This window comes from Pleuronectes platessa, chromosome 4 (assembly GCF_947347685.1).
Source record: "Pleuronectes platessa chromosome 4, fPlePla1.1, whole genome shotgun sequence".
NCBI lineage: Eukaryota > Metazoa > Chordata > Actinopteri > Pleuronectiformes > Pleuronectidae > Pleuronectes > Pleuronectes platessa.
Window position 1 is genome coordinate 30,901,292 of NC_070629.1, and position 23,706 is coordinate 30,924,997.

Consider the following 23,706-nt stretch of genomic DNA (forward strand, 5'->3'; position numbering starts at 1 on the left):
GAGTCACTGTCCAGGAGTCACCGACCAGGAGTCACCGACCAGGAGTCACTGACAAGGAGTCACTGACCAGGAGTCACCGACCAGGAGTCACTGACAAGGAGTCACTGACCAGGAGTCACTGTCCAGGAGTCACTGGAATCACTGTCCAGGAGTCACTGACCAGGAGTCACCGACCAGGAGTCACTGGAGTCACTGACAAGGAGTCACTGACGAGGAGTCACCGACCAGGACTCACTGACGAGGAGTCACTGACAAGGAGTCACTGACCAGGAGTCACCGACCAGGAGTCACCGACCAGGACTCACTGGAGTCACTGACGAGGAGGCTCCGGCCCTCAAACTTCTGCGAGCAGCGGGAGGGAGGAGCCAAGACGACTGACACATAAATTGTCTGATTGATCAGTCGATTAATTTATAACGTTAATTAATCTGCAGCTGCTGTTGTCATGGAGAAGAAGGTGTGTGTGTGTGTGTGTGTGTGTGTGTGTGTGCATGATTCAAATAATCAAGTGAACAATTGACTAACAGGAAATTGATGAATACAATTATTTTATTCTATGAAAATCAAACAAACAACAGTTTCTTATGTTTAGACAAAAACATTTTCAGACCAAAAAATCATTAAAAAAGAATCGTCAGATTTATTGAACTCTGGTTATTGAGCAGAAACTATTACTGATTGTTTCTTTACCTTGAATAAATCTGATGTTTCTTAACTCTTAACTGTGTGTTATCATTTGTGAACTCGAGACTTGTTGACATGTAAAACACTGGATGTTCTGGGACTTTGGACTCACACTCACACACTAGGGTTGTATTGTAACACAAATACAACCCTTAACCCTCAAATGTTGTAAACTGTTGTGTCAATTGTTGTTTTGAACCGTCGTCCTGAGCAAGTTCTGAAATTTGGTTTGTTTGTTAAATATTCAGGCGGAAATAAAAACCTTCTACTTCACTGTGTTCCAGCTGCTATTACTCAACGTCAGTAGCACTTAGAGTGATTCTGACTTTGTTGTTACCTTTCAAAAGAGACCAAGATCATGCAAATGATTCAAGAACAGCTTTCAATTTACTTGGGTATTCCTCAGCCTCTTAAGAGGTTAAAGTAAAATGTGTGTATTGCTGAGCCTTGTTTTTATATGTGTACTGTGTTTTCAAATATCCATGATGTGTGTATTGTTGATTCCTAGAGAGAATCTGTCTGTATTCGTTAAAAAATCATCTGTTGTGTTGTTGGTAAAACCAGTTCAGATATGAAAAGTAGAATAAGTAATTTCATTCACAATATTAACATTAATGTCAGATTGTCTCTAAGTCCTCACATCTGGATCAATAGTTCAACATAACACGATCAGGACCCACTAATCTAGGTTCTTCTTAAAGAACGTCTCCAGATGTTAGTGGTCAGAGAACAGGTGCATGATGGGATACAGTGTGAGCAGGTCCGGTCCCCACAGGCGTGTCCTTGTCTTCAGGCTTCTTCTGACTCCTCTGAAACACAAAACCACACACACTCAGCTTTGTGTGTGTGTGTGTGTGTGTCTTACCTGCAGGTTCAGGTAGTGTTTGCGGGTCCTGCAGTGTGTGTGTGCGTGCTTGTGTTACCTGCAGGTTCAGGTAGTGTGTGCGTGTCCTGCAGTGTGTGTGTCGGGCTGTCGTCTCTCTTTGGAAAAACTTGTTGCAGAGTCGACACAGGAAACCAGACACAGGAACTACAAAACTACTTCCTGTTAAGACACAGACAGATTAAGTTTTTTCCTCCTTGTCAGCGCACACACACACACATACACACACACACACATACATACACACACACACAAACACACACGAGCATCCAGGTAAAAAAAAAAATAAAAATCATCACTCAGTTACACGAACTTGACCACAGGGGGCGACAGAGATTAACACAGCACATCACCCACCGTAAGTAGTGTGGGGGTTGTAGTCTTCAGTGTCAGCTGCCTGCAACACACACACACGCACACACACACACACGCACACGCACAAAATCAGTTTCATGGAATGTGTCCATGCAGAAAACGTGACATCATGACATCAGGTCACACCTCCAACACTTTCTCATCTGCTGCCTCATTTTTTCCATCACCCCCTTCTTCTTCTTCTTCTAGTTCTTCTTCTTCTTCTTCTTCTAGTTCTTCTTCTACTTCTTCTTCTACTTCCTCCTTCTCCCCCTCGAAGCAGCCGACAGCGTCCACTGTGATCAGCTCCTCCTCCTGCGCCTCCTGCTGGTGCACCTGGGCAGAGACATGATGTCATGTGATGCTGCGGCAGTGTGCAGTGTGTGTATAAGGGGGTCTCTGTGGACTCTACGGCGCCCCCTGCTGACCTTCTGTTTGTGTTCTGGAGACTTCATGTGTTCCACAAACTTCCGGGGCGTCCTGAAGTGACGTTTACACACGGGACAGAAGGGACGACACAGCTGCTTACACATCTGGATCACAGAGAGAATCATCAGCTAGCTATCGTATCGAACTTAGCTTGTAAAGCTAACGTGTTGCTAACGTGAGTGCTTGCTAACGGATGATGTCGCCCTCTGATGTCATCAGCCTCTCACCTTGTGGTGTTTTGTCTGTCGATGGACGATGACGTCATCACTGAAGTGAGTCTGGCAGGAGTCACACCAGCGCTGAGTGTGAGGCCGAGGCCCCCTGGAGGACGACAGGAGAACAGTCTGGTTCGTGTTGCTCCAGTGGGTGTGTGTGTGTGTGTGTGCGTGTGTTTTCATACCTGTCCTGCTTTGTGTGTGTGTTAAGGCCGATGGAGTGTGTGATCTCCTGAAGTTTCTTCATGTGCTCTGCTCCTGACATGTGTTCATGAAACACCTGAATACACACACACACACACACACACACACACACACACACACACACACACACACACACACACACACACACACACACACACACACACACACACACACACACACACACACACACACACACGTGGATGTGCTGTTCCTAATAAAGTGCTCACTGATTGTTTATACGAGTTGATTCTCACCTGTACAGAGCGACAGGTGAGGTTACACACGTGACAGTGGAGTCCACCTGTCTGTGTCTCTGCTGTCCTGTCTGTCTGTCCAAACTCTCTGCTCTCGCTGCTCCGCTGGATGGTGACCTTTAGTGACCCCACACTCTGCAGCTACACACACACACACACACACACACACACACACACACACACACACACACACACACACATATACACACACACATTAGAACATGTCACTCAGGTCACCACAGTGAAAACCTGGGACCGTGTCCTCACCTCAGCGGCTCTGCTGTCCTCACTAAGCCCTGCTGCCCCCAGCTGGTCGAGAGGGGGAACTCTGCAGGAGACACCATCTAATCACACACACACAGACACACACAGACACACACACACAGACACACACACACAGACACACACACAGACACACACAGAAGCTGCTTCAGACTGAGCTCCTCAGTTCTCTGGATCTTCTCTAGAGGATCCCACTCAGTTTGTCCTCCTCCTCCTGAGCTCCTGTATAAACTCTGTACGTGTTTATCGGTGTGAGAGAACTCACCTGGTGTCAAGCTGCTCTCATTGGCTGCCTGATCACATGACGTAGGGACCAGAGCAGACAACTCTGCGACTCTGAAGGAAAACGTTCGACACATGACAGATGATTGACGGATTAATAACCAATAAAAAAAGTATATCTATTCTGAAGTATTATTTCAAACTCTTTGTTATGAACTCTGTAGCCTCTAGGGGGCGCCAGCAGCAGCGTCCCTGACTGACCCATCCAGTCTGGCCCTCTTTGTCTCTCCTGAAGCTCCATCAGGTCCCAGGGCTCCCTGTGTAGTTGCTCTCTCTTCTTCTGTGGTGGTGGAGCTGCTGCAGTGCGGCCAGCTGTGAGCACTTCCTGTCCCTGAGCACGCCCACTGCCTGCCTGAACCCTTCAAACAGAAAGACACAGTGAAGTGGATCCATGAGAGCAGACGGGCAGCAGCGGGTTCTTTATGTACCTGCAACGAGGGCGGTCTCCTCTGTATGGAACCAGCATGGAATCGAACCTGCGCCACGCTGTTCCCTGCTGCAGGAAGAAAACACCTGCAGGAAGCACAGAGAGAGATCATGTTCAAGTGGCTCTGACCTTCATCAGTCTGAACCAGCTCATCCTCATCCTCACCTGTCTGTCCTCCGCTGCTGCTGCTTCACCATGACCACGACTGCACCAGCTCACCTTTGACCTCTGACCCTTAATGAACAGAAGCACAACGTCACCACTGTGTGATTTAAAGTAATAAACTAGTTACACAGTAAAGTAACTCAGTAGAGTAACAATCACATTACTGTTCAAATAAATACCTGTTTTACCATTTTCATTCTCCACCATCGAAACTAAACACACTTTAACTCAACTTAAAAAATAGTCGTTTCCATATAAATAACTCCGTTTCAATTTGATTACATTTTACCAGCGAAACCTCTTCGGTTTCTACCTTAACCTCAGTGGAAGACTTCAGTGAATTCAAACTAACTAAACGGATATTATCTAATTTACACATTACTGAACTTTGTCACCACAGCCGAATGTAAAAGTGGGGATGTTAGATTCATGAGCAGTTTTAGTTTATGTCAAATACAGAATCCTCTTGCGTTAATTATCAAACAAACTTTAAATGTGCATATTTAAGGGTTCGGGTCTCGGTGGGTTAGCTTGCATGCTATCGCTAGCAGGATCAAGCGTCTCGTTTGAGTGAAGCGAACCGGAAGTGGGAGTTTGATCTGACCTGTTCACACAGTAAACATGAGTTGAATTCGATTTAATTATCGTTCATCTTACCGCAGAGCACAAGCTAATGCTAACTCAGCTACATGTCAACACAGGAAGGATCCGCAGTCTGAGCTGCTCTGTCGCCCCCTGGCGGCCTGGAGGAGACAGTCTGAGCTTCGTCATGTTTGTTCTTCTTCTTCTTCTCGGTTTATATTCATGTTTCATTCCATATTTAAAACAGACAGTGGCTCCAGAGACAGAATACAGATCTACAGTTGAATACAGAATACTAATCAGACCCCTCCCTGGCTGTGGTTTCTGACTGAATGGATTGACCACATGTGGCTTCACTTCCTCTGAGTGCTTCCTGCTGCTCGGTCATTTCCTGTGGTCGAGCAGCTTGAAGCGTCTCCCTGAGCAGCTCCTGAACATCTGTTATATTCTTTCAACGCAGTCAGAGAGACGCTGGGTCCGAGCTAACATGCTAACATGAACCTCCTGGGTCTCCCCCACATCCTTTAAATCTTCAGTAGACGAGTGTGAGACACGTTTCACTTCAGGACAAAACAGTTTTAATCTCTTTGAAAAGATCCAGTTGTAATCACTGACAGTAAGTATACCTCACACAGTGGACTCCACATCCCACAATGCATTGTGAGCACCAGTGTGCAACCGATGGTTACTATACAAGCAATGAAAGACACGTGCTGGTGTGAGGTGAGGAGAGAGGGAGAGAGAGAGAGAGAGAGAGAGAGAGAGAGAGAGAGAGAGAGAGAGAGAGAGAGAGAGAGAGAGAGAGAGAGAGAGAGAGAGAGAGAGAGAGAGAGAGAGAGAGAGAGAGAGAAGTGTCTCCGTCGTTCAGAGAACTTTTCAGTTTGAACTTCAGATACAATAACAAACCTTTAAGATACTTCAGAGAAAATACATAAACATCAGCTCAAATAAAATATAAGAATAAAAGCTACACAGCAAAGACCAGTATAGATACACACATTATCATTATAAAAAATATGAAATATAATAATATATATATATATATACATTCATCACCATCAGGTGACCTGAAGCTGAATCTGTCCTATTTCAGAGGGGCCACAGTCTCTGCTGGACGGCCAGACAGGAAGTCCCCTGTGGATCAGTAGGCGTCCAGCTCGTAGTCGTCCATCAGCTGCTTCATCTCGGAGACGCTGTTTGCCAGATAGGACGACAGCTCCTCTGAGAGAGAGACAGGTTCGATGTTAGTGTTCCTTTAAGACCAGGTGAAACATGTGTGTGTCCCTCTAAGAGCAGGTCAGGTGTAACTCTCACCTGTTCCCAGTACTCCCAGTACAGCGGAGGCGGAGGCAGATCCCAGGTGGTTACGGGCAATGCAGTGGTAGGTCCCAGAGTCTTCAGCCTCCACCAGTTCAATCTGCAGCCAACTGGACAGCTCGAACTTCAGAGGACCGCCCCGAGACTGTGAGACGGACAGAGAGGGACAGGAAGTCAGACATACAGACTGCTGGGGGGGGGGGGGGGGGGGTTGTTAGCAGAGCATCTGTACCTGGACAGAGATGTGTGGGTCGTCACCGGGCAGGACCACATCTCGCCCCTCCTTCCTCCACTCCACCAGCGCCATCGGGAACGCAAACACCTCGCACAGGAACACCAGGCTACTTCCTGTCCCGTCCACCTGACTGCGAGGACCAACCTTAATGACGGGGACTGAGAGACAGAGCAGATGTTCACACCTGTTCACACCTGTTCACACACCTGTTCACACACCTGTTCACACCTTTTAACAAACGCTCACAGAGAGGAACGTGTCATCTCCAGTCTGATGGTCTGATCCTCACATGGATCTGTTCTCTGTCTTCAGAAACCTTGTTTACCATCTACTTACTCTACTAGACGTTTAGTTTGGCCCATGTTCCATCTGCTAACATGGAGGAGGTGTGCTAACTGACTCATCAGCTGTTTTCAGACATGAACTGAAGCACTGACATGTTACTGACATGTTCCTCACATGTTCTGCAGGGTCTGTGTGTGAGAACAAATGTCTGAGTCAGTGTCTCTGGACGTGATCTGGATCTTCTCCTGCAGCCTCCTGGAAACATGTGTGAGACACAGACAGGTGTGATGCAGACAGACAGGTGAGACACAGACAGGTGTGATCCAGACAGACAGGTGAGACACAGACAGGTGAGACACAGACAGGTGAGACACAGACAGGTGTGATGCAGACAGACAGGTGAGACACAGACAGGTGTGATGCAGACAGACAGGTGAGACTCAGACAGATGTGATGCAGACAGACAGGTGAGACACAGACAGGTGTGATGCAGACATGTGAGACACAGACAGGTGAGACACAGACAGGTGTGATGCAGACAGACAGGTGAGACTCAGACAGGTGTGATGCAGACAGACAGGTGAGACACAGACAGGTGTGATGCAGACAGACAGGTGAGACACAGACAGGTGAGACACAGACAGGTGTGATGCAGACAGACAGGTGAGACACAGACAGGTGTGATGCATACAGTTAGGTGAGACACAGACAGGTGTGATGCAGACAGACAGGTGAGACTCAGACAGGTGTGATGCAGACACACAGGTGAGACACAGACAGGTGAGACACAGACAGGTGTGATGCAGACAGACAGGTGAGACTCAGACATGTGAGACTCAGACAGGTGTGATGCAGACAGACAGGTGAGACACAGACAGGTGTGATGCAGACAGACAGGTGACACACAGACAGGTGTGATGCAGACAGAGAGGTGACACACAGACAGGTGTGATGCAGACAGACAGGTGTGATGCAGACAGACAGGTGTGATGCAGACAGACAGGTGAGACTCAGACAGGTGTGATGCAGACAGACAGGTGAGACTCAGACAGGTGTGATGCAGACAGGTGTGATGCAGCCAGACATGTGAGACACAGACAGGTGTGATGCAGACAGACAGGTGAGACACAGACAGGTGAGACACAGACAGGTGTGATGCAGACAGACAGGTGAGACACAGACAGGTGAGACACAGACAGGTGTGATGCAGACAGACATGTGAGACACAGACAGGTGTGATGCAGACAGACAGGTGAGACTCAGACAGATGTGATACAGACATGTGAGACTCAGACAGGTGTGATGCAGACAGACATGTGAGACACAGACAGGTGTGATGCATACAGTTAGGTGAGACACAGACAGGTGTGATGCAGACAGACAGGTGAGACTCAGACAGGTGAGACACAGACAGGTGTGATGCAGACAGGTGAGACTCAGACAGGTGTGATGCAGACAGACATGTGAGACACAGACAGGTGAGACACAGACAGGTGAGACACAGACAGGTGTGATGCAGACAGACATGTGAGACACAGACAGGTGTGATGCAGACAGACAGGTGAGACTCAGACAGGTGTGATGTAGACAGACATGTGAGACACAGACAGATGTGATACAGACAGGTGAGACACCGACAGGTGTGATGCAGACAGACAGGTGAGACACAGACAGGTGTGATGCAGACAGACAGGTGTGATGCAGACAGACAGGTGAGACACAGACAGGTGTGATGCAGATGGACAGGTGAGACACAGACAGGTGTGATGCAGACAGACAGGTGTGATGCAGACAGACAGGTAAGACACAGACAGGTGTGATGCAGACAGACAGGTGAGACTCAGACAGGTGTGATGCAGACAGACAGGTGAGACTCAGACAGGTGTGATGCAGACAGGTGTGATGCAGACAGACATGTGAGACACAGACAGGTGAGACACAGACAGGTGTGATGCAGACAGACATGTGAGACACAGACAGATGTGATACAGACAGGTGAGACACCGACAGGTGTGATGCAGACAGACAGGTGAGACACAGACAGGTGTGATGCAGACAGACAGGTGTGATGCAGACAGACAGGTGAGACACAGACAGGTGTGATGCAGACGGACAGGTGAGACACAGACAGGTGTGATGCAGACAGACAGGTGTGATGCAGACAGACAGGTAAGACACAGACAGGTGTGATGCAGACGGACAGGTGAGACACAGACAGGTGTGATGCAGACAGACAGGTGTGATGCAGACAGACAGGTAAGACACAGACAGGTGTGATGCAGACAGACAGGTGAGACACAGACAGGTGTGATGCAGACAGACAGGTGAGTGACCTGTCTTGCAGGGGCCCCTCCCCTGGGCGGTGAGCTCTGGTCTGGAGGACACCTCCTCTCTGAACTGACACATGTTCATGTATGTTCTTCCATCAGAACCACACACGACCTCCAGCTGTTCACAGACACACACCTGTTCATCTTCATCCTCATCCTCCCCCACTCCTCCTCCTCCTCCTCCTCCTCCTCTCTGACACCGCAGCCCGGTCCCGCACAGCCCGTAGAACACGCTCCGGTTCCCCAGGTCGCAGTCTTGTCCCTCCAGGTTCCCGCACTCCGGACAGCAGCCGCAGGGGCCCCGGACCAGCCCGGCCCTGCAGCCGCGGGGCTCCGGGCACAGGTCCGCCTCACACGGGCCGCAGCCTCCTGGCCCGTCGCCCCGCGGCTCGGGCTCCAGCAGCGGGTCGCTCAGGGAGGGCAGGCCGGGCGGCGCGGTGCTCAGGGCGGGCAGCTGGTTGGGGAAGGCCCGGCTTGTGTTGAGGGTCAGACACAGACCGAGGAGAACCAGTCCCCGGATCTTCATGGTTCTAACCCGGTCTGTGGGACCAGCTCTGCGGGAACAGCCGCTTCTCTGTCCGGGGACACGAGAGACAACAACCCGGACTGAGAACCGAGGACGGTCCGGTCTGTCTGAGAACTTCAGAGCCGTCACTGGCACTCCTGTTCCCGCAGAGGACCGGGACAGACAGCGGGATAGAGACCGAGACAGACACTGTACAGAGACCGAGACAGACAGCGGGACAGAGACAGACACCGGGACAGACACCGGGACAGAGACAGACACCGGGACAGAGACCGGGACAGACACCGGGACAGAGACAGACACCGGGACAGACACCGGGACAGAGACAGACACCGGGACAGACACCGGGACAGAGACCGGGACAGACACCGGGACAGAGACAGACACCGGGACAGACACCGGGACAGACAGCGGGACAGAGACAGACAGCGGGACAGAGACAGACACCGGGACAGACACCGGGACAGAGACAGACACCGGGACAGACACCGGGACAGAGACCGGGACAGACAGCGGGACAGAGACAGACACCGGGACAGACACCGGGACAGACACCGGGACAGAGACAGACACCGGGACAGACACCGGGACAGAGACCGGGACAGACAAAGCAACAGAGACTGAAAAAACTGAGAGAAATTAAAGTCAAGAGTTTGTTAAAAAAGTGAGAAAAACTTTTCTATGGTCCAGTTGTAGTCCAGGATCAGAACCAGGATCAGGACCAGGATCAGGATCAGAACCAGGACCAACAGTCTGGGGTTTAAATAGCTGAGTCGCTCGCGCTGCTTCACCGCAGACTGACACGCGACAACAGAGTCAAGTTACCAAAATACAAGAAGACACTTCCGTTCAAGCCCTTCAAAATAAATGAACTCTAACGCCAGTTTGAAATAGGTGGAGGTTGGAGTTCTCTGCAGACTCAGATACAGACCCACTGGTTTAACACCTGAAACCAGTAGAAGCTGTTTGAGAAACACGTTCTGAGCGTCGTCACGTAACATCATTGATTCATAATCTAATATCTGATTGATTGGTTCATGAATTTGAGATCACTGCAAACTTTTGCCCCAGGGCCCCTAAGGAGGTTGATCCGGTCCTGCTGGTTTCAGTGTTCACTAACTTCAGAGAAATAAAAACATTTATTCACTTGAACTTTACAAGAGTGAGATCTGTCTTTTCAAAACGCTGAATGTTGCTGGAACAGATTTACATTAGATATTTTAATTTCATTTTGAAGACAAGACTCTTATTTCCGCCCCTGTTGTTTCAGCTGCTTGCGCAACAGCTACTGAGTGTAACCCCCCCCCCCCCATCCCCCCTCCAGACTGACAGATGTCAAACTCATCAAGTCTGGAGAGGTTCTCATGGTTCTCCAGGTGGTTCAGGGTTCTCCACGTGGGTCAGGGTTCTTCAGGTGGTTCGGGGTTCTCCAGGTGGTTCAGGGTTCTCCAGGTGGTTCAGGGTTCTCCAGGTGGGTCGGGGTTCTCCAGGTGGTTCGGGGTTCTCCAGGTGGTTCAGGGTTCTCCAGGTGGGTCGGGGTTCTCCAGGTGGGTCAGGGTTCTCCAGCTGGTTCAGGGTTCTCCAGGTGGGTCAGGGTTCTCCAGGTGGGTCGGGGTTCTCCAGGTGGGTCGGGGTTCTCCAGGTGGGTCAGGGTTCTCCAGGTGGGTCAGGGTTCTCCAGGTGGGTCGGGGTTCTCCAGGTGGTTCAGGGTTCTCCAGGTGGGTCAGGGTTCTCCAGGTGGGTCAGGGTTCTCCAGGTGGTTCAGGGTTCTCCAGGTGGTTCAGGGTTCTCCAGGTGGGTCAGGGTTCTCCAGGTGGTTCAGGGTTCACTGATCTCACGCAGTCAGCTAAATGTCAGGATTAGTATCAGAAGAAGTTATTACAAACTCACACGTGCTGTTAATCTTCCTCCATGTTGTCATCTAGTAAATGAAAAGTCAGATCTAGAGTCAGACTGTGGATATGAAGCTGTTAATATCAGATCTGTTGAATCACTACAGAACACTTACTGTGAATGAGCCTGAAGTTTGTGTGAAGCCTCTGACTCACTGACCTCATCAACTCTGTTCATTCTTCTTTATTAGTGTTCAGACACTTGAGTTTAACAGATGATTGTTGAATATCAACCAATTAGAAACATGAGCAGGACCACCAGCAGGGGGCGACAACGAGAGGAGTCTGAGATTCACTTTGTTTGATTTTCCCTCCGTCATCTTTTGATGAGATCAAACCTTTAGATTTTTGTTTAGTTTCCCCAGAAATCAGGTTGGTTAACTGTCACAAAGAAGAAGAAGAAGAAGAAGAAGAAGAAGAAGAAGAAGAAGAAGAAGAAGAAGAAGAAGAAACCATAGGGCTTGATTTTGATGTGTCCTCCTCCTCTTCATCCTCCTCTTCATTATTAGCTCTTAGGATACCATGCTGCTGCGTCTCCATGTCTACAGGTGTCTGTTTGTATTTTCAAATCAAATATAACAACAACAATATAAATTATGATGATATAATAATTCTGTCCAGCCATAAACCGCTAGCTCTCCCAACAGGAAGTTCTCTGGTTCTTTATTTCTTATAGTAACATATATATAAATTAATGTTTTATATTTGAACTGTATTTATTCAGTTTAAACAGAAGAGGTGAATATTGTTTATCGTCCTATTTAGTTTTACCTTCTGTTATGATTTCATTACACGTTGAGGTCAAAGGTCGTTGAGTCAGGAGACAAAATGAAAGGACAGTGCGAGTTTGACTCTTTATGTTGGATGATAAACAGCAGAAGAGTCGGCGGCTACATATCGTCAGAGGAACACAAACAAAACAAATAAGCATTTGTGTCGGGGGGGACTTCTTCTTCTACAGTTTCAGTGTTCACGAGACAGGAAAGTGAAAACAGCATCACGTCTGTGTAGAGCGTTTAACCTCTGACCTCAGTTTCTACAGCAACACAGATTCTATACAAACATCTTTTTCTATAAACCAATGAAAATAAAATCATAAAACTGTGACATCATCAGAAAGCGTCAGCCGGAGCTGCAGACACATACTCACTTTATAAAACCTGATTTATTTTGAATCTTTATTATAATGATTCATGTTCCTGGTTGAATCCTGAATCCACATCCAGAGCTATTGGCAGCTGTTAACGACCAATCAATTCCCTCCGCAGCTCGACGTGTTAACTGGACACACGTTAACACGAGGAATCAAACCTGTGACGTCGGTTTCACTCGAGATTTATAATTATGTATGAATCAAAGCTGCAGTGAAAATAACTAAAAACTCAGTTTCTGCCTCTGGTGTAGACGAACAAACTGAAATAATAACAATAAGAAGAAGAAGCTCCCAGTTCTAAATGTGTGGTCGTCCTCTGATCATTAAAGTTCATATTCTGCACAGGAACAAGACGCTGGTTTGATAAAGTGAGTCGTGGAGCAGCTCCTCTTCAGAGAGGGAACCTGAGAACGTCACTGAGAACAATCAAAGTAACTGAGTACATTTACTCAGTACAAATACTTCAGTATTTTCTCTCTGTGCTACATGACACTTCAACACAGTTACTGACACCTGCTGGTTATACGTGGAAATTATGACATTTCAATAAAAGCTTTTAAAAGTAAAAAAGAGAAATCACAGTAACTGAAGCTTCTCAGAGTAACAGAGTATTTTACTGTTCTCTGGTGTTTGTTCTTACTTCACCACGTTCATTAATAATGTTCATCACCTGATTCAATCTGTAGCGTTTCATTTTAATGCAGAAACTCTGACGAGAAACACGTTGCACATAACACGTTAGAAATATAAACAGCTATAAATATAATGAATTATAAACATGATTAATAATGAATAAAAAGAGATATTAACATGAAATCACAAATGTGAGTGTGTGACGAGGATAAAAACGCTTCATGTCTCAGGGTTTTAATATGAATATAAAAATAATCTTAATTTCGAATAACTTTCAATTCAAAATAAAAGTCCTCAGAGGTTTGTTTTATTCATTCTATCATAATATTTTTTATTAAAATTGCGTTCATCACTAAATATATTTCTAATATTGATTGGTTAATGATATTCACTTAATTTTAATAATCAATACACTACACAAAATAAGATTCATCAAAAGACGAATGTTGTTTCACAACTTTAACAATGAGACGAAATGTTTATTTATATGTTTGACAGATAAATACTAATAAAAATAATAACTATATTTATATTTTGTAACTTTTCTATTATGTGAATACAGCCTCGGAGGTTTAACTGCTCAGAAAGATTTCATTAGTGAGTTTAGGGGCCGAAAAGACGTCTGATATTAGCATTAGCATTAGCTGTGTCTACACTGTAGTTAAAGTTAGCTTTGTCTGTAGCATTAGCTTCAGCCATGTTGGTCTATAACACACAAGCACTTCCTGACATTAGCCTCCCATCTGGAGCATTAGCATTAGCTGTGTTAACACTGTAGTTACATCTGGAACATTAGCATTAGCATTAGCTGTGATGGTCTTGTTACATGTGATTAGCCTGGATTAGCTAAACCAGGCATCATGTCAGTCAGTTAACATTCAGTCATTGTATTGGTAGCTACAGTTAGCCATGGCTAGTACATCACAGTTAGAGCTAACAGTGTTTTACTTAATAAATCCTATTATCAATTATTACGTAGTTTCATGTTTAAAAATCAAAGATAACTACTGTTAGCATTAGATGGTGGATTCGTTTAAGTCACAGCATTGTGTTGATTTAATGAATCGGAATGAGTTGCTACATTAGCATCAGTGTTAGCGTTACTCAGAATATAACTTGTTCATACTCCTGGAACCAGCTGCTAACATCCATTTTGTTTTTGGTCCGATAAAGAAAATGTCAGTTTATTCGTTGAAAACTGATCAAAACGTTTCCCTGTTTAGAATTTTTATATTTTCTTACACACAACTACTTTTTATTGTCACGTTCCTCTGATTCTATGCAGATGATTTAGTATCTAAAATATGAATCTATGTCCTAAGTTTCTTGATGAAGTGATCAATATAGAAACTGAGGGACAATCGATCATCGTCTGTTCTCAGTGCAGCTCTCGGCTCTTTGATTATTTTCATTCACGTGTTGTGTTTTTGCAGAACGACAGGATTAATAATCTGGATTCATTATCAGTATTTAAATGAGGGTTGATTAATCATGTAAATGAACAGTGCTAATTAGCAGTGATTGATTAGAGGATCAATTACCAGGGTTAGTCAACAGGCTGATTACACATGGTCAGTTTCTGCTGTTGGCAGTGAAGTGGAGCTCATCACAGACCGACCTCAGGAGCAGTGGAGCACTGACTACATTTCCCAGCTTGCACTGGGACTGGGAGTGCAGAGGGTGTAGTGGTGGATTCTCTAGGACAGGAGGTAATTTATAAAACTATAAAATATTTCGATCTACACGTTCATGCTTTAAACTTTAACGTCACTAAACAGATGAAATCATGTTTTTAATATTGATGATGAATCGAACCAATAAAATGTCTTGTGTCATTCAAACTATCTGACGTTCAACTACAACCTGAAAATATATTCTTTCAACATCAATAGTCTTTGATGAGAAACATCTTCTTAAACTTTATTAATCAAAATATAAACTAAATACAAACTTTATTCATTAATACAATAAATAACACTAGGGGATGGGGGGTGTAAGCGAGATGAACCAAATGGTTCCTTCCTGTCCCAGAGGCTCCACCCACCTCCAACACTCGGATAAGTGATCTGGTTCCTGATGATCGGGATCCTGATCGACAGGAACCTGTTCATCAGGTTCCTGATCTAAACCAACAGGTTCCTGATGATCAGGATCCTGATGAACAGGTTCCTGATGATCAGGATCCTGAAGATTAGGATCCTGATGATCAGGATCCTGATCTTCAGGTTCCTGATCTAAACCAACAGGTTCCTTGTTGATGAGATCCTGATAAAAAGCTTCCTGGTCGTCAAGGTCCTTGATTGACAGGTTCCTGATCAATACATTTTTTGCGTTTTTGTTTGGACCAACTGTCTGTGTCAGATTTAACACGTCCAGGAGGAAGGCGTCGCCAGCAGATCAAGCTTTTGATAAATAAGTGCAATCAATCAGTGTGACAGACAGGAACTGTACAACATCACAGACACCTACCACAAGAAAACCAGTCCTTTCAAAATAAAACTCCCTAAGGACAGCAGAGGCTGACGGCTACAAGCGGAGCAAGGCGACTGTGTCATTTGAGTGGTTTAGGTCTACAGATGCTGTGTGTGTGTGTGTGTGTGTGAGTGTGTGTGTGTGAGTGTGTATGTGTGTGTGAGTGTGTGTGTGTGTGTGTGTGAGTGTGTATGTGTGTGTGAGGCTCAGCAGTAGCAGTGAAGTTCTCTCTCTCTTTCTCTCTCTCAGACCACGGTGCTGACGGAGGGATCTGATAGGTTGAGCTGGCCGGTGATGTCAGTCGGGTACGGCTACAAGTAGAGAGGAAACATACACATTAATTAATCTCTCACACACACACACACACACACACACACACACACACACACACACACACACTCACAGATCTGCTGTTTAACGTTATCTCTGGGTCTTGTTTTGGTTCCATTTAGGATCTTAGAACCTTGGTTCTACCCAGAGAACCCATGTTCCTCTCAGTTCTGAGAGGAACCTTGGTACTGAAGGAGGCCTCGTTAGCAGTAAGGTGCTGCGTCACATGACCAGACCTCACTCGGTGTCTCTCGTCTGCAGCAGAATGAGGCGCGCCCTCGACATCATCGCGGTTCTCTTGAGAAAACCAGATGTTTCCATGTTTCCACTTTAATCTCAGAAACATTTAAAGATAAGGTTTAATGACTGGAACCTGTTTGAGGACGTGAAGTGAAACAACCTCAGATTTAACTTGTGAATCAATTGTTAAACTTTTCTTTGTCACATGACAAAAAACTGAATCTTTTTGAATTGTCAAACAAAACGAGACACTTGGGGACGTTGCCTTTGACTGTGTGAAATTATAAACATCTAATAATAATAAAACATTAAATGATTCATTGTGAAACTTCTTTTACTGCTTCTTTGACTCTACATTATTCATTTGAAACGTTCATTCTGCTGCTGAGTGAGTATTGTTTGGTGTAATGTCTCTTTAACCAGGACGGCCGCTCTGCTAGTGAATTAAACATCGTCTCCGTCATGTGATCTGAACTCAGATCAGCTCGGCTCCCGGGAACATTCAATCTTTCATGTGTCGGCTCTGAACAGCAGCAGATGAGCAAGGTAGCGCAGGGACACAGGGTTGCCTGTTCAACTCCCACAGTGTCTGATCCTTGTTATGAATTATTTATGATTTCTGTCATGTTAAACAGCTTGTGAGTAAATGGTACTTATACTTTACTCAGGTACTTTGACACTACTAAACTACCTAGAGGATTGTTTATCAAGTGTCGGTTTATCATCTACCTGAGAGATGTTGGTTTTTACAGTACGAGTCGAAGTGATGGACCTAAAAGAAGTTTCAGTTTGGGCCCGGGTTGTGCTCTGTCACTTTCTGTCCTAAATTAAATCATACGATAGGTGCACACACGGTAAGACTCAGTACGGACAGCAGCTCACTAATGCTCAATGTACTCACCAATACTATACTTGAGAATAAACAATAATATTGATGATATAAGAATACTATTCTCGCCAATACTCATTAATTCCAATCACTATTATACTCTGTAATACTCACCAAAACTATAATCACTCATAATCACCATTGCTCGTTGTACTCACCAGTACTATGCCTGCTGATACCATCCATTCTCACAAATACTTTACCTACTAATACTAATCACCCAAACTATACTAGTCAAAGCTCGCTTATACTCACAATACTCAACAAATATATCCTCGTCGATATTTAATGATATGAGCTCATACTCACTACTTACTATACTCAAAACTAATCCGTCCTAATAATTACTACTGGTTACTAGTACTGACCATTTTTAACCAATACCCCTTAATACCAATAACATAAATATTAACTATTAATTATTTGTTCGTAATAATAATAATAATAATTAATAATAATAATAATAAGGAACACTTACTCCACATCATATGTGATATGCGTTAATATAAACCATATTGATACTATATATCATTTTATACAATAATACTGTCTTTTGCACACTCTTTTCTACATATTCTTACACTCATAGTATATTATATTATCTATTGTATCGTCAAATACTTATATTTATACCCGTACTATATATCATATATTATATCATACTCTTTGTATATTCTTTGTATATATAAGTCTATATACACATATTTATACATGTGTACATGTTATTATTATTATTATTATTATATTTACTATAATTATTATATATACTGTTGCCGCCATTATTACTATATACTGCTATTATAGTGGTATAATTACTATCATATATAAATATATATTATGTTATACTATATACTATATATACTGTACTATTTTTTATAGACTGTCTAACAATAACATTACCATCATATCATCAGTACTATTACCATCATCTGCCACTGCACCTTATCTACCTATTTATCTTGTGTTTCTGTTTTTTATTCTTTCTACCTCAATATTTTTTTATTTTATTCTATTGTACTTTATTGTATTCAAATGTACCGGCTGCTATGACGACTTAATTTCCCTTCGGGGATGAATAAAGTAATCTATCTATCTATCTATCTAATACTCAAATACAAATATTCACTAATGCTAGCCCATATTTATGATACTCACGGATACTCATTGATATTCCCTGTACCTATTAATAATCCCATTACGCACTTATATTTGTTACTAATCACTAATATTCATTCCAATAATTACTTTACTCATTAACATTAACTCATATTCACTTTACTCAATAATAATCAATATACTCAATAAAATTACTTTGCTATAATCACTACAACAATTATTAACTAATACTCACTATACTCACGAGTGCTCATTATGTGCTACACTTATTACTTCCTCATATGCACTCACTAATCCCACAAAAACTCAGTTACATTAAGTAATGTTCACTATACTGACTAATATAATATTTATTAAATAATTATTAAAATCACTATACTAACTAAAAATCACTGATGCTCATTCATAATCACTACAATCTATTCACAAATACTCATTATTACTCAGGAGTACTCATGTATCATTTCAATAGCTATAGATTGTTTGCTTGTTTGTTTAATGTAGTATAATGTAGTGTAGTTTGTGTATGTGTTTGTGTTTACAGTCTGGTGACTCCCATCTGTTCACTGTAGCTGCAGATTATATAACTGCCTGAACAGCAAGTGAGCATGTGTGTGTGTGAGTGAGTGTGTGTGTGTGTGTGTGTGTGTGTGAGTGAGTGAGTGTGTATGTATGTGTGAGTGAGTGTGAGCGTGTGTGTGTGATTGTGTGTTTGTGTATGTATGTGTGAGTGAGTGTGAGTGTTCTGGAGAACTGGTTCAGATGAAGAGATGCTTCAGTCTGTTTCACTGTCACAGACACACACTCAGTGCAGCAGGTAAATTAACAACACAAGGCTCCAACTCACAAATCAACCAATCACATCAAAGGAAACAAATCAGGGGTAGGTGGTGGGGGGGGGGGGGTGCACAGATGGCGGATTAGCATGGGTGTGTGTTGTCGTGTGTGAGTGTGTGTGTGTTTGTGTGTGTTGAGAACATAGAACAGAGGGGCAGCAGGACATGGATGAAGGTCACATGATGTGTTTGACCTTTGACCTGTCACAGGGTCGAGCTGAGTATCAGAATCAATCTGTTATTAAAGTTTAGTTTTGTCATTAAAAAAACAAAATGTTTGTCTGCTGAAAAATAAAAACTGTCACCTTGAAAAAATGTGTCGTCTTTATAGTTCTATGTTTTATTATTTAAAGGGGACATATTATGAAAACTCCACTTTTGTAGTGCTCCTACACGTTAATTTGTGTATCTGGCATGTCCACCTTCCCAAAAACTCTGGAAAAAAAACAACTCCGCCATTTGTTGTGGTCATAGTCTCGCTACATGGCCTTGGACCCCCCCCCCCCACCATCATCTCACCGGCTCCGGGGAGAGACGGAGGTCAAACAGGTCAACCTGAGGAGGGCTGTTTTAGACAGGGTCAAAAGCTGCTGTTTTAAATGATCCTTGTGGTATTTTGACCAAAATATGTTACAGACATTTCATTAAGACCCCAAGGAGCCATATCAACTGTGGTGAAATGGGCATACGATGAGTCCTTTAAAGTGATTTATTGAATCTTTGGTCTGAAGCTGATGAATCTAGCGGGTGCAGCCCAGTCGTAGCTGCTAACGTTAACCTGTAACTCTGATGGCCTCCGGGACCGACTCATGATCAAGGACATGGAAGCAGAAGCACGTGGTTAGCCATCACTATTCTATGGAGGGGAAAAAACATTTATTACCATCTGCCTCCTGTTTTTTGATGCTCAGAACTTTAACCACCAGAACAGAAATAGTACACTACCAAAATAAAAGCAGGCTGGAATAAGAAGCGATGATGATTAAGAATGTGGTCTGTGGCTGTTTCTGGATCACACAGATAATTATCACAGGCCTGAGGCCACATGATGGTTGTGCTGATCTCTCTGTGTTTAATCTAAAAATCATTGTTTCCTCTAACAGCTCTCTCTGAGCTGAGACTGTCTCATGTGCTAACTCCTCACCTGAACACTCTGCTGTTTGAAGTGCTAATCCTCCTCTGCTAGATGCTAGCCTGTAGCGGCTACTGTTTGAAGTGCTAATCCAGAAAGAGAACTGATGATTAATAATGTGAGGCCATCTGCTGACGAGGCGGGAAAACATGAGGAGCAACGACTTCACACAGAAATAATCTGTGTTCTTTCTGCTCTGTGGGAAACCGTCGACTTCCTCTGCCTGAGTGAACTCTGGTTGGTCGTCATCATCTCTATTTAAAGTCATTCATTGTCTCCTCCTGTCAGGAACCGTCATGTTGATGAAGGACATCATCATGGTAATAAACCAACGCCAGGAAAGGTAAACTAATGCCATCAAACAAACTTATGACATCACACAGAGACGTTAACATCAGTAAAATAATCTACAGAATAATTCAACTCAAACATAGAAAATGTTATGAACTCAGGTTTCAGTGGAGTCCAGTTTAGAAGAGGAGAGGAGGAGAGGAGGAGAGGAGGAGAGGAGGAGAGGAGGAGAGGAGGAGAGGAGGAGAGGAGGAGAGGAGGAGAGAGTACCTGCAGGTTCTTCCTCCACACATTCACAGCAGCGAAGGCGAGCTGCATCTGTTTCCTTCGAGCATCTTTGTGACGTTTGTAAGCGATTTCGATGAAGATGAGGAAGATCCCAGCAACGATGCCTCCAGCTACCAGCATGAACACACCTGAGGAGGGAGAGGTCATCATCTTCACCATCATCTTCACCATCATCATCATCATCATCATCATCATCATCATCATCTTCACCATCATCATCATCATCACCATCATCATCATCATCATCTTCACCATCATCATCATCATCACCATCATCATCATCATCACCATCATCATCATCTTCACCATCATCATCATCATCATCATCTTCACCATCATCATCATCATCATCATCATCATCATCATCATCATCTTCACCATCATCATCATCATCACCATCATCATCATCTTCACCATCACCACCACCATCATCATCATCATCATCATCATCATCATCATCATCATCTTCACCATCATCATCATCATCATCATCATCATCATCATCATCATCATCATCTTCACCATCATCATCATCATCATCATCATCATCTTCACCATCATCATCATCATCACCATCATCATCTTCACCATCATCATCTTCACCATCATCATCTTCACCATCATCATCATCATCATCATCATCATCATCATCACCATCATCATCATCTACACCATCATCATCATCCTCATCATCGTCAGCTTCACCATCATCATCATCATCATCATCATCATCATCATCATCATCATCACCACCACCATCATCATCATCATCATCACCATCCCCACCACCATCATCCTCATCATCATCACCACCACCATCATCATCATCATCATCATCATCATCATCATCATCATCATCATCATCATCTTCACCATCATCATCATCATCATCATCATCATCTTCACCATCATCACCATCATCATCACCATCATCATCATCATCATCACCATCATCATCATCATCATCACCACCACCATCATCATCATCATCATCATCATCATCATCATCATCTTCACCATCATCATCATCATCATCATCATCATCATCATCATCATCTTCACCATCATCACCACCACCATCATCATCATCATCATCACCACCACCATCATCATCATCATCATCACCATCATCATCACCATCATCATCACCATCATCATCATCATCATCACCATCATCATCATCATCATCATCACCACCGCCATCATCATCATCATCATCCTCATCATCACCATCATCATCACCATCATCACCATCACCACCATCATCCTCATCATCATTATCACCATCATCATCACCATCATCACCATCACCACCATCATCCTCATCATCATCATCACCACCGCCATCATCATCATCACCATCATCATCATCATCATCATCTTCACCATCATCCTCATCATCACCATCATCATCATCCTCATCATCACCATCACCACCACCATCATCATCCTCCTCTTCCTACCTGCCATGTTCTCGAAGGTGAGCGTGGCGGGGGCGTTGCTCCTGGAGTCACACTCCTGGTAACGAACCCAGGTCTTGTCTAGATCCTCCATGAAGCCGTTCTCATGAGAACTGAACAGAGTCAACATCGTTCACACGTAAGAAGGACGTCAGGACGTGAACAGGTCCAGTCAACATATTACGGTGTCATAGTATTTTTATGTATAGTATCAGTCGACCTCATGGTTCTGTAGGTTTGTTCTACCTGAGAATAGCTAGAGACACGTTCTGTTTCCATGGACTGTCTTTTCTCATTCCAATCCCGAATCCAGAACGGAAGAACAGCTCTCCTGTCGTCACCAGGTCACACTTCTGAGACGCCTCGAACTCCAACACAGCGCTGTCCCAGATGAAGGCATGGAGCAGACTACAGGAGGGGACAGACATCAGGAGGGAGGGAGTTACGGAGGACGCAGGGACAGTAGGACAGATCCCACCTGTGAGGTGTTTGTGGAGAGGATGAGGAGCCTACTTGTCTCTGACGGCCTGGATGGCCTCAGCAGCGCTCTCGTAGTTATGTTTCTCCATGTGTCTGTACATGGTGCTCAGCTCCACCTGCCGTCTGAAGTAGATATCCACCGAGCTCTGCTTCACTGTGGCGTAGATGAACTTATCTGACGGGTTACGCAGCTGAAACAGAACAGGGTGAGGAATGAACTGACCTCCACCACACAACATGAAGTGACATGAAGACTCATGAAGAGTCATGAAGAGTCGTCTGGAGTCCTGAATGCCCTGGAGCTTTTTGAACAGATAGGTAGAAGTGTGAAGGGTCTTGAGTTGTGGTGAAGCATCATGGAGTCTGTCTTGTGATGCCTAGCGGCCATTTCAGGGCCCAGAATCCTCCCAGAGAGATGTGGGGAATTTCAAATGAAACAAAGAACAGCAGAGCGTGACCGAATCGGCCCCTGGGAGAGTGTGCGCCCCCCCCCCCCCCCTCCACTGCCGATGACATCATAATTACCCTGGGGTCGTTGATGCCAGTGATGCGCTCCTCAGGCCGGTCCAGCACCAGGAAGGCTGCCAGGTTGGCAGTGTACGATGCTACGATGATCATAGCAAACCCCGCCCACACCATACCCAGAATCCTCGCTGAGAAACTTCTGGGAGCTCCTGCACAGAGGAGGGAGGGGCGTCAGTTACATGCCATATGGAGGAGTGGAGGATGGATAGAGGAGAGGTGGATGGACGGAGGAGAGGTGGATGGACGGAGGAGAGGTGGATGGACAGAGGAGAGGGTGGATGGACAGAGGAGAGGTGGATGGACAGAGGACAGGTGGATGGACAGAGGAGAGGTGGATGGACAGAGGAGAGGTGGATGGACAGACGAGAGGTGGATGGACAGAGGAGAGGTGGATGGACGGAGGAGAGGTGGATGGACAGAGGAGAGGTGGATGGACGGAGGAGAGGTGGATGGACGGAGGAGAGGTGGATGGACAGAGGAGAGGTGGATGGACGGAGGAGAGGTGGATGGACAGA

The 23,706-nt window shown here is 44.8% G+C and overlaps 3 protein-coding genes across 4 annotated transcripts in view; all 3 read right to left on the minus strand.

The window, feature by feature from the left end:
• Positions 1-531: 531 nt before the first annotated feature.
• On the minus strand, positions 532-5,098 carry ciz1b (cdkn1a interacting zinc finger protein 1b). Of its 2 annotated transcripts, none has more exons than XM_053421543.1 (14): positions 4,837-5,098; positions 4,180-4,242; positions 4,016-4,100; positions 3,789-3,946; positions 3,571-3,641; positions 3,291-3,367; positions 3,024-3,164; positions 2,751-2,845; positions 2,578-2,671; positions 2,350-2,454; positions 2,069-2,257; positions 1,925-1,964; positions 1,608-1,729; positions 532-1,493 (listed from the first exon to the last, which is right to left on the minus strand). In XM_053421543.1, the coding sequence occupies exons 2-14, from the start codon at positions 4,209-4,211 to the stop codon at positions 1,407-1,409; spliced, it is 1,296 nt and encodes a 431-aa protein (XP_053277518.1). In that variant the 5' UTR covers positions 4,212-4,242; positions 4,837-5,098; the 3' UTR covers positions 532-1,406. The 2 variants fall into 2 exon arrangements, with proteins under 2 accessions (XP_053277518.1, XP_053277517.1); XM_053421542.1 differs by having other exon boundaries at positions 4,180-4,248.
• Positions 5,099-5,362: 264 nt separating this feature from the next.
• Positions 5,363-9,637, minus strand: LOC128438825 (kazal-type serine protease inhibitor domain-containing protein 1). Its single transcript, XM_053421547.1, has 4 exons — positions 8,932-9,637; positions 6,311-6,471; positions 6,076-6,223; positions 5,363-5,982 (listed from the first exon to the last, which is right to left on the minus strand). The coding sequence occupies exons 1-4, from the start codon at positions 9,452-9,454 to the stop codon at positions 5,903-5,905; spliced, it is 912 nt and encodes a 303-aa protein (XP_053277522.1). The 5' UTR covers positions 9,455-9,637; the 3' UTR covers positions 5,363-5,902.
• Positions 9,638-15,849: 6,212 nt separating this feature from the next.
• grin1b (glutamate receptor, ionotropic, N-methyl D-aspartate 1b) overlaps positions 15,850-23,706 on the minus strand; it is a 35,311-nt gene continuing 27,454 nt past the window's right edge. Inside the window, exons 15-20 of the mRNA XM_053421130.1 lie at positions 23,192-23,340; positions 22,700-22,857; positions 22,433-22,594; positions 22,190-22,299; positions 20,709-20,854; positions 15,850-15,915 (exon numbers count right to left, since the gene is read on the minus strand). Coding sequence (XP_053277105.1) covers positions 15,850-15,915; positions 20,709-20,854; positions 22,190-22,299; positions 22,433-22,594; positions 22,700-22,857; positions 23,192-23,340 — 791 coding nt within the window. The remainder of the gene's footprint in view (positions 15,916-20,708; positions 20,855-22,189; positions 22,300-22,432; positions 22,595-22,699; positions 22,858-23,191; positions 23,341-23,706) is intronic.

Bases quoted from the DNA above. Each gene is read 5' to 3' on its own strand.
- ciz1b (XM_053421543.1), bottom strand. From the start codon at position 4,211: ATGGTGAAGCAGCAGCAGCGGAGGACAGACAG. The intron at 2,455-2,577 runs GTGAGAGGCTGA...TCTGTGATCCAG, and splicing joins GACAGACAAAACACCACAAG to ATGTGTAAGCAGCTGTGTCG. The intron at 1,965-2,068 runs GTGTGACCTGAT...TGTGTGTTGCAG, and splicing joins CAGATGAGAAAGTGTTGGAG to GCAGCTGACACTGAAGACTA.
- LOC128438825 (XM_053421547.1), bottom strand. From the start codon at position 9,454: ATGAAGATCCGGGGACTGGTTCTCCTCGGTCTGTGTCTGACCCTCAAC. The intron at 6,472-8,931 runs GTCACTCACCTG...TCTGTCTCTCAG, and splicing joins GAGGGGCCCCTGCAAGACAG to TCCCCGTCATTAAGGTTGGT. The intron at 6,224-6,310 runs GTACAGATGCTC...TCCGTCTCACAG, and splicing joins ACCCACACATCTCTGTCCAG to TCTCGGGGCGGTCCTCTGAA.